Genomic DNA, 13437 nt, shown 5'->3' on the forward strand with positions numbered 1-13437 from the left:
ACAGCTTCGCACGGCGGCAAAGCGCACGTGCCATACAAAAAGAAGCCATAGCAGGTGACAAGGAACACGCAAGGGGAACCGCCCCTCACTTCTTGATGACTTGGAAGCCCACCTCTCCATCTTCGGTCGACATGGCATACACGACGGCCATGCCTTCTACAAACGCCATGATGGGCTGCAGAATAAGCAGCGCCACGGCATGTACAGGGACCTGCCACATCTGGTGCCACTCGTAGCCGTAGTCGATCTCCGAGAAGAAGAGACCCGAGTAGTAGAGCCAGTAGAAGTTGCCAAAGCAGAAGCACGAGATGACGTAGAGCCACCTCGGCGTCGGCCCCGACCACTCGAGCAGCAGCGAGAAAGGAATGTTGATAAGCGTCGCCACAAGACAGAAGATACCGGCGGTCCAGAGCTTGATCGCGATCTGAGGCAGGAAGAAGAGACCGTTGATGCCGCGAATACCCATGTACCAGCGACGACGCTGCTTGATAAAGTCCATCCAGCCTTCCGGAGACTGCTCGCGCACCACTCCGTGGATTCGGCCCAGCGTGAATCCCTTGGACCACGCCGCTTGCGAGAATTCAAAGTCCTCGGCGAGCGAGCCAAAGTCCCAGGTGACCCTATTCTCCACATCGCCGTTGATCATCAGGAACGAACCGTGCACGCCAAACACGGGCCGCTTGATAATGTTGCCCTGCAGCGAGAATCGCGCGAGCTCGTCTCCGATACGGATGCAGTCGGCGACGGCGAAGAACCAGTTGCCCCAGTACGTCTCGCGCTTGCCGTTGTAGATGATGATGCCCTGGCCGATGTGCGCGGTGTTGTACCTAATGAAGTCGAAGCAGCCGCGCAGCGACTCGGCGTCCATGGTCGACTCCTCGTCCATGTGCAGCACCCAGTCGTACGGCGTCAGGCCCATCGACGAGCGGAAGTAGTCGAGCGCCTTGGCCTTGTGCTTGGCCTTGCCCAGCGGCGACTTGTACGACTTTGGCGTCATGACGTTGTCCAGGTCGGGGTAGTAGTACGGCTCGTCGGTCAGCACAATCGCGCGCACGGCGGGATGGTACTTCTCGAGCTTTTTGAGGTGCAGATGAGCTCGTCGGGTCGTATCGGGGTTCGAGCCTCGCGTCACCGACACGATAAAGAGACGGTGGATATGCTCGCGAATCACCGGCTTCTTCTTGAGCTGCTCCGTCGTGCGCGTGATATCCGGCGTGGCAAATCCGAGAGTCGTGATGATACAGTAGGGCAAGGCGAGCGCCCAGAGCAGACGCCACACCGTGGAGAAGTCGGCGAAGCCATCGAGGATGTAGTCGGCCCAGGGGTTGAACCACATCCAGATGAAGCCGAGACCGAGAATGATGAGGACCTGAACGGGCGCCAGGAAGGAGAGGGCTCGCAGCATCCATCGCGTTCGCACGGCCTGCTCATCGTCCGAGATGTCCGCATCGAAGAGCGTCGAGTGGAGCTGGTTCATCTGCAGGCCGACCTCCATAGGATGCGAAGGCGGGGCAGGCGCCTCAACCATGGTGCGCCAGTGGAAGAGGACCCAGAAGAAGTGCTTGGTCTGTGCCCACTTGTTGCGACACCATCCGGGAGTGGCACGGGCAATCGCTGGGGGACCGAACACGACGGCGCGTGCGGTGTTGACTGCGGACATGCGCAGCGTCGTTGCCGTGTCGTTTCGCACAATCGTGCTCGCGAACCAGTCGGAAAACTGCATAGCCCACTTATCAAGCGTGTGCGTGATGATCCAGGCGACCACGTAGGCGGTGAAGAAGGTGATCGCCCAGGTGCTCCACATGTTGCTCCAGAAGCTGTAGCCCTTGTCACGGAAGATGATGACCAGGTGCGGCATGACACCGTAGATGATGGACATCTGGCACACGTAGAAGCCGAGCGCGACACGACCGAGCGCCTTGAAGGCCCAGTTGCCGATCAGCCATTGGAGCACCACGCTCATCTCGAGCCAGAAGTAGAGGACACCGGCGAGGATGACATAGCTGGGCATGCGACCCGCAGTGAAGGAGGTGATGTCGTAGCCCAGCGTTCCATCTCGGTTTGTGACCTTGGACAGACCGCGGTCGATGCCGACGGCGATGGGGTTGTAGCAGAACGTGCCGATGAAGAAAGCAGCCATGGCTACCTCGGTGGCAAGGAAAGCGAGACGCGACTTCTGATTGAACTTCTTGATGTACCCCGAGGCCTTGAGGTCGGCTGCCACGGCACCGATGGTGAAGGTGATGTTCTGGTTGTACGTGTAGCCCTGGAAGATGAGCAGCAGAGCGTAGAGCACGAATCGACGCGAGGGTCGCAGGAACATGACGATAGGCAGCAGCATGAGCACCGAGAGCATACCCCAGAGCTGAGGCACGATCGACCAGAGCATCGACGTGTTGAGCAGCTGCTGCAAGTAGTCGCGGTTGGTCGCCAGTCGCAGGAGGCCTACAACGATGTCGCCGACGCTAGTGGAAATATTCCAGTCCGATGCATAAGGAGACGGGTTGTTGAAGTCGACGTTGCACCACTGCGGATAGCCGAGGTTGCCGCTCTGCAGCCAACCTTCAGCGATGACGGTTTGATCGAAGGCGTGGGTGCCACATTCGACCTTCTGAATGATGAGCCACACGGCACCAACGATCAAGAGACGGATGGCTCGGCGCACCATTGCTTCTGGGAGAACGCTCCACCTGATTGCTCGACCGAGCGACTTGTTGCGGAAATACGACGTGGCGTTGAGACGACCGGACAGCATGTAGAAGAGGACCAAACCCATGGGGCTCCTGAGGATACCGACGGGCGTACCGTTCTGAATGGTGCCTGGGTGTGTTGCGACGAAGGTGTTGTCGATGAAATGACCGTTGAACACCAAGATCATGGCAATACCTCGGAGACCATCGGCATAATCGAGGTAGCCGTTCGCAGGCGTCTTGGCAGGCTGGTCTGCGCGAGGCTTCTTTTCCTCCTTGACCATTCCGCTCCCGACGGCGCCAGCCGAGTCCTTGGCCGCCTTGAATTCCGAGAGACTGGCGCTCTTCTCGTCGCCAGTGGGGGTGTTTGTTGCGGTGCGATCCCAAGCTATGGGCGTCTCGTTGCCCGGCGTAGACACCAAAGAAGCGCGATCGTGGGGTGAGAGACTGCTCGGGGTGAGCGTGCTCGAGCCTGTAGGTCGAAGAGGAAGTCATCAGAGCGCATCAGTACATGTTTGCAAGTGCAACCGAGAAAACATCGCATCCTCACGTCGTCTGGGGTCCAGCGAGGCGAATCTTTCGTCGATGCTCATGGAGATACTTACGACTCTCGTAGCCGCCATAGTTGTGATACGGCAGGGGGCCTGCGGGGTGGATCTGGTCGTCAGTTTCGCTCGAGGACGAGTGAGGGCGATCACTCGAGTTGCCGCTCGTGCGCCTTTCGTGCGGCCTGACGGGCGACGACATGATTGCAAATGCGATCGGATGCTTGTCGTCGATCCGCTTCTTCCAAGAGATGATGAGTTGTTGGCTCTACGCTAGACGATGGATGCCAACTTGAGGGGCGTCGAGAAGGATGGTGGCAGGCTTGCCAGGGACAGCGATGTCCGATGTCCTCTTCAAGGTGGAGTGCGTGGAGGGGAAGGGGAAGAAGGGAGATGGCGGAGGGGAATGAATGAGGGAGCGAGCACGAGGTGGGAGAGGAATCGAGAACGGTCGCGGCGAGGATCAGGAGGGAGGGTCCTGCTCAGGGCTTAGTGAGGGTTCCTGTCTGCGGGCTCGTACGAGGCGGCTGACCGGAATGGTTTCGAGCGCTCGTCTGCTCAGCTCAAATTCAGACACACGAGGCGCTTAGGGCTTGTTTGGCGAAGGAGCGTGGCCCATCAAGCCGAAGGGGATTGAGCGGCGAGGGGGAACCAAAGCATCGAAGGGAAAAGTTTCGGCTTGTCAAGCAGGCAGGTGATGCGATCGACATGGGCAGCTGCCCATCAAGGCTCTGGACGGAAGCTTTGCTCTGCACCGATAACAAGCTATGCGATGGGACACGGAAGATGCATGGTCAGGCCTCGTACATCGTTGGTCAAGCGAGCCAGGATTCAAGCGCCGCGGGATCGGCCGTGGTCGGTAGGGATCCATGGCCGGAAAAGTGACAAGCGAGAGTTGCAAGTTTCACCCACGGACTGCTGCTGCGAGACCCTGACGGACAACAACACCACGGCCTGCTGCTCGCCTCGAGCTACTGTAGTTGTGAAAAGGCCGTTTGCTCCAACCAGCTAGCCAAGCCGTTGGAAGAAAAAAAGGACAGACACAGAGGACGGACAGGAATCGAGGGTTCAAGCCAGGGTTGCGATGAGGTCGCGCAAGTCCGTTTGATGCTACGTTGGAGGGGCGTCGAGTCGGCTACCGCATCCAGGCTGGCGCCGCTAGCCAGCCGCCGCCGCCGATGGTGGGAGCCAAGCTGGATTCCGCATTTCAAACACGCCCGTTTCATGGACGCAGTCACGGTGCTCCGTCCATTCGCTTAGCGAGGAATAAAAAATATAAAAAGAATGAAAAAGGAAGAAATGGCTAAGTTTCGTCATGGAGAGTCGAAACATCTTTTTCCAACAATACTTTTTGCGTACCCCTTGGCTCGTCCTGTCATCACAGGCGCTGAGGCGTGGTTGCCGGCAACCTTGCTGGTGACCGTCGAATTGCCCTGCTTTGGGCGAAAGCCAATCCCAGGCTCCTCAAGAATCACAGCGATCGCGACGTGCTTCAGCTTCAGCATCGCACGAATCCTGAGCCTGATGGAAGAAGCAAAGAGGTTTCGCCGCTTTCTGAACGCAGTTGTTTGCTCGAATACCGAGCTCTGGGACCGCGGCAACAACATACTGTGCTCCTCCTCTTCTCGCAGCTCAAAGAGAAGATTCGACCAGGAACATTGAGGCCATCTTTGAGACAGTTTTGCTCACCATAGAGGTTCGACTTGCATGCTATCTCGTATTTGCCCGCCGCATTGTGCATTCCTTGCACGTCCCGATCCATGTTGTGAGACTGCCATGCGCACATGACTTACTGTACCCACCAACGGTGGCTGTCAGATGCACGACCTTTGCTTGTTGTTGTGAGTGCGACTGCACGCCGGCGCTTCTATGCAGGGCTGTGTGCAGGAACATCGCCTGGACAGAGGCGTGCAGGGAAGCGTGGCCGAGTAGCGAGGCTCGATACTGTAGGAGCGCAGCCGCCTGTCGATTTTGGCAAGGCCGCATGAAGCTCGCAAAAATGTTTCTGCGTCAGCCTAGATGTTTTCCTCGCCGGTGCGCACAGTTGAGGTTTTGGATTTTTGCAATTTCAGGGTGGGGTTTTGAGGGCCTGCGATTGAGTCGTGCTTTGCATGCCGAGACGCGCAGACCAATCATGCCGTGCAGCCGGTGCAGCCGGTGCATCCGATGCAAGCGTCGAAGGTGGGCGCCACCAATTAGCTCCCACAATATCAGGTGCCGTTGGAAGCACAATGGCATGTTGTAACCTCAAGCCCACCTCATGCGATCGAGAAGTCGAGTGACTTGGATGCACGAGACCGACAAAGACGCATCGGCATCGCATGTTGCTGCCTTGGAGCCGAAGCGGGGTACAGCAGCATGCGTTACAGGTGCAGCAGGTGCTGTCAATGTCGCAAGAAAAGGCCATCACAATAGAAGAGTATTCACGACAAAGGCGATGGCTGAGCTGGTGGGTAGCGACGAAGCGAATTGGCGATCCTTGCGGTCGCCGATCCAGGAGATCGCGCGTAGCGGGCCACCAATGTTGCAGTCGCGCGGAAGGCCGATCAGCGGTCGGTCGCGGGCCGAGGGGCGGGTGATCTGGTCGTTTTGAGAACGTGGGTAAATTGGAACGCGCCGTGCTACGGTACCGCGACACGGAACGGCGGACAGCCCGATGAGGTCATGCGTGTGCGGAGTTGGTTGCGCTGAGCTGCAGCCTCACCCTCGCGGTCTTTTCACGACGCAGATCTCTTTGCAGCGGACATTTTTTTTCGCAGCTCAGAGAGCGTTAAAAAAACGGCGCCCCTCAGACTCCGTTCAGGACGCCGTGCAAATCGATCGGGGCTTGAATCTCGCTGTTCGCCGCAAACTGATCGCGTGTGCCTATGCCCAGCACAATCGCTGCGGGCCTTTGGATTCCGTACAACCTCACCGGCTTTGAGCATAAGCCTGTACCATCGTCACGGTTGTGCAACCACTCCATCTCGTCTCCCAAGCATGCTTGCTCCGCATCCATTGTCCTTCCAACGGCATGACTTGTCCTACGTCGCATGCAAATTTCCCAAGTTGCTAGCAGAGCTCATTTCGCCTTACCGGACACGTCAGAAAGCGCGTCGAGAACAATGATCATCTTGGTCACGACGATCATCGCTGAAAGCGGTCCATGATCGCCTCGAGGCCGGTAAGTCAGATGCTGCGCTCCTCGAGGCGATTTTTGGGGTCTCGTTTGCCAGACACGGCTCCGAGCGAATGGCGCCGGTTGAATGGCGGGTCCAGTTGACCGTTCTACTGACGAGCGACGAGGTCCGGGCCGAGTCGCCCGCGGAAACGCACTCGCGTGAGTGCGGTCAGCAGCGGCAATCTGGCAGGCGTTGCAACGGCGCTCGTCGCTGGTCGGGTAGACGTTGTCGTGTCGGTCGTGAGACTCCGCTGTTTGCAAGCAGAGCCGCGGGCTGTGGGCGCAGTCGAAGCCGCACCAGCCCTCGCTTTCCAAACTCAGCATCTGCTGCTCTCCGTCACCGCGCCGCCACGGCTCCTCAGCTGTACCACCCGATCGGCGCCTCGAGTGAAACCTAAAATCATCCGCGGCAGATCACTGCAGTCTTCTTTGAGCCTCGTCTGTGAAATTCAACGAAAATCTGGAAATTGAAGAAAAAAAAAAGCAGGAGGCTGTGACGATAACTAGGCGAGCCGGCGATATCGGGCCTCGACGACATGCTGTAGAGAAGGCAGGCAAGCAAAAGGGGCTGACGAGACCCTCTTTCGAGTCGCCTCGTGGATGGGAATCTGCAGGCGCTTCATATTCCACTTGCCGGCCAGCCAATGGCATTCAGGTTCCTGGCCAAGGCCGCCCTGTCGTTTCGAACTTTCCCAGGACCCCTTGAATCGAGCCATCAATGCGGGGGAAAGTGGGCCCTTGGAATTGAGAGCCAAGCGCGGTGCATCATCTGGCAAAGCCCGTGCAGGACGCTGCGTTTGCCGAGTTCAGGGACTCGGGCAGCCAAGGAGCCGCCGACATCCAGGCCTCGACCTGCAGTCAGTCTGTGGTCAAGCGAGTCTCCACTGGGATCGATGGCTTCGATGCGACCGAGGGCTCAAGGTCAGCCTTGCTTCGAAAGGGCAAAGCGCCAAGGCACCGTCATGAAATGCAGGCAACGCCGTTGGTGGCTCAGAGATCCTTGGTGGATCGGAGCTCCGTGGCTGCGACATTAAGCGATTCCAACGCTAAAGTCACGGGTCGCTGCAGCCAATTTGCTCCCATTGCAGTGAAACGAAGTGGATTCCGAGATCCCGTGCAGCGACGCCGATGCAAGATCGGGACGACGGCTCCCCATACCAGATCCACCATGCAAACAAGCTTTTGGGCACCAAACTTGGAAAATGGAGAGATAGTGTCCTCTTTCTCGCTCACAGACTTCGCGGAGCTTTATCTCGTGAACCTGAAACGGTAGGGCGATATTCGATCCAAAGTTGGCCAGCGACCGCTTTCAATCTAGAGCGATCGATGCCTATTTGGCGTTGCGGTAGTCGAGCCGAAGTTTGCGATCAAAGAGCTTCTGATGCGCAGATTGGCTTGCACCATTGAGGAGAAGCACAGATTCACAGGTTAAAGTTCAATGACGAAGAGTGATTGGGCGTGTGAAGGGCGAGCCTGTAAACGAGGGTTGCGCGCACAAATTAGCCCATGGACTTGGCGCTGCCAGTCGTATGCGATCGTCGATGCTTCCTGGGAGGATCGGCTGTTGCGGAGTCAGCTCGAAGCGAGCAAGCTGATCTGCGACTGTCTCGTCTCGAAAATCTCTGTCAAATCCGCCTACGGTTCGTCACACTGCTCAAGTGGTGCCCATCTGGGTTCCGTTCCAATCTCCCCCAATTTCTCGTCTTTTTCGAAAATGGGCTCCAAACCTGCAGCGGAATCGGACCGCACGGCGTCATCATCCGCCTCACCGCTCGAGCGTCGGAAATGCGCGGACTCGCCTCCATCTGCACGTCGCAACCTCCCACGGCATCCTTCGCACTTGCGTCGATGCAACACGCGTTGACATTCCAATAAATCGACGTTAAGCACACGCACATGCCTACGTGAGTCAAGAATGTCGGACAATGCCACCCTCTCCTCACCAACGCGACTTAGATGTCCCATCCAAAAGGCCACCCTTCCCCCTTCCGTCAAACAAGCATAGCAAACTGCGGCGTCCATCTTAGCCGTCCCGCCGCTTCAACAAAATATGCTCTACCACATGCGATGCGAATGGGCATGCGCCTCTTTTTGTAATTGAAAGAAAATCCTGGTTCTGCCGGCCATGCCGCCGCAGTACCAGCATGTGCGCCTCTCGTTGCAGGCACCGCAGCCGCTTCCAATTTGGCCTTACCGTAACATCACCTCATTCCGGCGGCCGCGAGCTGCCGTACACATGCGACCTGACCGTACACGCCTCGGCGGTCGGAAAAGGATCGAGATTGTGACAAGGCGCTTTACACGGCTTCGTGTCGGGACGAACCGTGCCCTTATCTTGCTCAAAACAAACAGGAACTAGAAAATCGATACACTAACCTTGAACATTCACCTGGGATGCCACGAACGCTTGTGTGCGATTCGATCCAAGTTTGGTCGGACGGAAGCAGCAGCAACAGTAGCAGCTAGAGTGAAACAGGGTTTCGGCGGCAGGCAGAAGATTGATTGGCGGGTGAGGTCACCGCCTGCAGCAACCGAACTACTGTAGCCAAGCCGCAAGTTGCCGTCAAGAAGAGAATTCAATATTAAAAAATCAAGAGATCAAGAAATCACCCACACGAGGGCGTGGGCGCCTGGGTCCTTCACAGTGCACTCACGCACTTTTTGACAGTCGCACTTTGCAACCGGTTACACCCAGCCTAGCCGTGCACCCCTGGCCGAAAGCGGGTCATGACGCCGCTTCATCCTCGCCTTGCATCTCGCTTTTCAGAGACCCCAATTCAGATCCTCTACACCCACCTTGCAAGCCATGAGGCCGTTGTGCTCAGTCGCGCTGCCTGCGTTCCGCCTTGCTGTACCCTTGTGCTCGGCAGTGTCCATCGATAGGCGAAGCTCTCACCCGCTACGGGCCCTGTCGCTGCTGCCTCCTTGCAAACCGGTGACAAAAGCGGGGTTCCGCTGCCTTGACCACAGCAGCCGCTCGCTGGTTGGCCCATCGTGGCGTGCCTTGTTTGTGTCGTATGAAACCGTAGCGACGCACCCTTTCGCACGGCCGCTAAGTCGGTCACGGTCGTTCGATGTCGGCGCCACTTCTCCCTGCTGGACTGTCTGCTGAATCTTTCCCTCTGAGACGTTCTTGGCCCAGAATCCACAGACATCGGACGTCCCTCGTCCTACTTTCGCTACCTCCCTGGTCCTTTCCCCTACGACCTTGTCCCATCTCTTGTCTCTCCTGCCCTTTCCTTCCTCTTCATCGCCATCACGATTGCCCGGTCTGCCTTCATCTTAGGACCATCAAGTTGAGAGCAAAGACACATCAGTCAAGCCTCCATCAACGCTCACAATGTCAAAGCCCATTCCAGCATCCTGGAGGCGAGGCTCAGGGCTCTCCGAGTCTCCCTCCTTCAACCCTAACGAAATCCCTAGCGGTGTCGAGACCCCTCTCGGCACCACTGACAACGAGGATGGCATGGCTTACTTGCGATCCATGAGCTACGTCCACACTTCGGGTCGCTTCAGCTCCTACTCGCTTGCTGACGACTCGCGAAGAGGCTCGGCTCACAACACTCTGGTCAACCCGAGCCTCACACCCACCGACTACGCTTCTTCCGAGAATGGCTCGCACAAGGGGCCCAAGGTCGACCCTCTGGCCAAGAAGAGCCCTCTCCGGGCCAGCAACTCGTGGGATGGACAGGCCGAGATGGGCCAAGCGGGCTCGTCCTTGACCCCAGAAGCGATCAAGAAGATGAAGTACGGGCGTCTGAGGTACATCGATGGCCTCCGTTTCGTTGCAGCCATCGTTGCGCTCACTTCTACCGTCATCTCGACCACCAGCCAAAATTGGTCCGTTGGAAAGAGCATCCTCTACCCGTTCAACTCTTACTTTGCTCTCACCCTCTTCCTTGCCATCCAGGGCCGCGCGCTTACGCTGCCGTGGCTCGTCAACCGCAAGGATGCCCTCAAGAGCTTCACCGACGCCGCTGCCAAGGCCAAGGCGGCCAAGGCAGCGAAGGTCCCTGCTCCCAAGGCACTCGACGAAAAGGCTACCCCGCAACCGGTCCAGGCACCAAAGGGCGAGAGCGGCTCGCAGAGCGACATCAACACTCCCGACTACAAGCTCGTTGGTATGGCCATGATCTCGCGTCCTTTCCGCTTCCTGCTCCCCATTCTTTTTGTCACGGGAGTTCAGTACGCCATCTGCAAGACTACCAACCTCTACCCAGACAACCCGAACTTCGAGACGCTCATTGGAACCCGACCGGGGTGGTGCTTCCGCAACGCTTCGCAGTGGATCATCACGGCCACCAACCTCTTTACCTCGGAGGACCGCCCTACGGAGCTGCGCAGTGCCGCCGGGCCCATCTTCTACTTGCCCTGGTTCTTCCAGAACAGCTACTACTTGTACGGCCTCACGCTCATCGTCGGTATCCTGCAGCGTGACACGCGCGTGGCGTTCCTGCTCGTCATGGGTCTGCTCAATTGGTGCACGCTCTCGTACCTGGCACCCGCACTCCTCGGCCTGCTCGTCGCCGAGCTCGACGTCTCTGGCCACTTTGCGCGCCTCCGCAGGCACAAGATCGCAAGCTGGGTGGTGCAGGGTCTTTGCGCTGCGCTCTTCCTCGTCTTCCTGCTGATTCCTCAGGTGCGCGACCCGATGAACGACGGCCTGAGCCACCTCCAGGTGCTGCGACCATCGGATCGCCAGGGAGCCAACATCTACTCGGTCATCAAGTTTACCGATGTGATCTGCTCTGCGTTGCTCTTGGTATTCCTGGAGCTTTCGCAGGTGTCGCAGCGCGTGCTTTCGCTCGCGCCCATCTCGATGATGGGACAGCAGATCAGTGCCGCTATTGTGGCGATGCACGCGATCGTGTTGTGGTCGATCATGCCCAAGGTTTTCCCCATGACCGCGGCCTCTTCGGTCACCTCGGGTGCTGCCACGAATCTGGCGGGCATCTGGGCTCTGACACTCATCATCACGCTGGCACTCTCGGTGCTCTTCCGCGTGGTGATTGAGATCCCCTCGGAGCTGCTGGGACGCGCGACGCTCATCTTCTTTTATGGGCAGGACGACATCCAGCAGCTTTCGACGATCTCGCCACAGCACATGGAGAAGGCGCGCAAGTCGGGCTATCTGATGCCGCTGCCTAGCCTGGGCAACCCGATGGCCAAGCTCGGGCTGACCAAGGTGCCGTGGTGAGCGTGTGTCGGTTTCGACTTCTCTGTATTTCTTTGTCTCTGTTTACGGCTTTGAACGATTTGGTTTCGATGGTTGCACCACCACCACCACCAGCACATCGGGCGTATTTTGTATCTTGATTGACGAACGGCTGTCATCAATGCTACGGACACTTTTTCTTTCTTTGCGTGTGTGCGACGCAGCGTGCGGTGAGTGCTTTCTCTGGGGCAATTCTTTCAGATTAGCGACTTGCGTGCCCATTCGATTGTGTAGCGCCTTGGGCCATCAGCCGCGACTTGCATCGGCCTTTGCACAGATGAGGAGGCGCCTTTAGCCAAGCGTGTCAAATCTTGCAGCTCTGCAAAGTCGAGCCGGAACATGACGAGGCGGTGGACCTTGTTCGTCCATTCGTTTGACCGTCTTACACAGCCGCTCAGTCCGAGTCTGGCACACACAACGACGGCACGATGGTCCATAAAAAGCGTCCATTGAGAAACCACGAGACAGCAAGCGCACACGTGTGTGTGCGACGAGCCAGCAAGAAAAGAAGCATGTCCCGTAACACGCGCAACAACAAAGCAAGGAGGCGGGAAAAGAAGGAGTCAAAGTCTACAGACACGCCCCAGACGGAGGGGCGGTGGACAGAGGTATCTGTGGCCATGGCCACTTGTGCAGCGGCTCTGCCATCAAGCTGGGCACGCTGAACAGGCTCGGCAGGCTCGGCAAGCTGGGCAAAAATCAAAGGTAGGAAAGCGCCGAGATGGCAGCGAGCGCCGTGACGGCGAGGCCGGCTACCGAGAGGCCCTTCTTGGTCGAGGGTGCGCCGGATCCGGTGCGGAGCGAGGGCGGAAGGCTGGCTGGGGCGGTGGCGGTGGTGGTTGCGGTAGCTGCTGTTGCTACCGACACGACCGACGCGGAAGCCTGTGCGTTCTGAACGACGGGGAAGAGTTGCTGCGCCTCTTGGTTGGGGAAGGTGGCATTGTTGGGGTCGAGGATGCGGAAATCACCGCCGACGCCGTTGGAGAGGATGTCGGTTTTGCGGAGGGCATTGTACCATGTGATGGACTCGAGGTTGGGCAGCGCCGCCTTGACCTCGGACGAGGAGAGCACCTGAAGCCAGTTGATGCGGTCCTGGAGCGAGGCGTCGAGCGCGTGCGTGCCGGCTTCGGCGATGACAAAGGGCACAGAGGAGGAGGAGTACTTGTCGTGGAAGGGCTTGACGGTCTGAATGTAGTTGGCAGCGGTGGCGCGATCGTTGGAGGCCGGGTAGAAGTCGATGCCGATCATCTGGACGGTGGAGTTGAAGTTGTCCGGCATGTAGGTCTCGTAGACGCTCAGGTTGGCGGCATTGGGGCAGTACCACATCTTGACGGCGGGGGCGATGGACTTGCAGGCGGCCGAGACCTGTGCCCATGCGGTCTTGAAGGCGGAGACGCCCATGTCATTCATGGGAGCATACTCGCCGGTGGTGACGTAGTAGTTGACTTCGTGGGCGAAGCGCAGACGCACCTCGACGCCGGCGTCTGTGAACTTCTTCATGACGTTGCAGACGGCCTTTGCCTGCGAGTTGTCGGTGGCGGTGAAGCCGCCCCAGCTGCCGACGGGCATGATGCTGGCCTCGAGGATGGCGCCGGAAGCGTAGATGTCCGGAGCGCTGTTGAGGATCTTCTGGCCGTTGTAGATGGTGCCGTACGTGGTCTGGTCGTAGAAGCCGTAGGAGTACGACTGGCCACGGCCGGCGAGTAAGCCGTTGATACCGACCATGGTCTGCACGTTACCACCGTCGGAGCCGACGTCGGGGATGAAGCCGATGGGGATGTTGTTGAGGCGGAGGGGTTCGGCAACCGCCCTGGGCTGAAGGTTCAT

General features: G+C 58.3%; 4 protein-coding genes across 4 annotated transcripts; 2 read left to right on the top strand and 2 right to left on the bottom strand.

Annotated features, from left to right (window-relative positions):
* Window positions 1-85: 85 nt before the first annotated feature.
* Window positions 86-3437, bottom strand: PAN0_021d6054 (family 2 glycosyltransferase; the record flags this gene model as incomplete). The annotated part of the gene is made up of 2 exons (XM_014798551.1): window positions 86-3162; window positions 3296-3437. 2 exons carry the CDS (start codon window positions 3435-3437, stop codon window positions 86-88), a joined length of 3219 nt encoding a protein of 1072 aa, XP_014654037.1.
* Window positions 3438-7901: 4464 nt separating this feature from the next.
* On the top strand, window positions 7902-8270 carry PAN0_021c6055 (uncharacterized protein; the record flags this gene model as incomplete). Its single annotated transcript, XM_014798552.1, has 1 exon — window positions 7902-8270. One exon carries the CDS (start codon window positions 7902-7904, stop codon window positions 8268-8270), a length of 369 nt encoding a protein of 122 aa, XP_014654038.1.
* Window positions 8271-9735: 1465 nt separating this feature from the next.
* On the top strand, window positions 9736-11592 carry PAN0_021c6056 (uncharacterized protein; the record flags this gene model as incomplete). The annotated part of the gene is made up of 1 exon (XM_014798553.1): window positions 9736-11592. One exon carries the CDS (start codon window positions 9736-9738, stop codon window positions 11590-11592), a length of 1857 nt encoding a protein of 618 aa, XP_014654039.1.
* Window positions 11593-12309: 717 nt separating this feature from the next.
* PAN0_021d6057 (family 26 glycoside hydrolase) lies at window positions 12310-13437 on the bottom strand (the record flags this gene model as incomplete). Its single annotated transcript, XM_014798554.1, has 1 exon — window positions 12310-13437. One exon carries the CDS (start codon window positions 13435-13437, stop codon window positions 12310-12312), a length of 1128 nt encoding a protein of 375 aa, XP_014654040.1.

The sequence above is a fragment of the Moesziomyces antarcticus genome, assembly GCF_000747765.1.
Source record: "Moesziomyces antarcticus DNA, scaffold: scaffold_v10021, strain JCM 10317, whole genome shotgun sequence".
In the NCBI taxonomy this organism is placed as follows: Eukaryota; Fungi; Basidiomycota; class Ustilaginomycetes; order Ustilaginales; family Ustilaginaceae; genus Moesziomyces; species Moesziomyces antarcticus.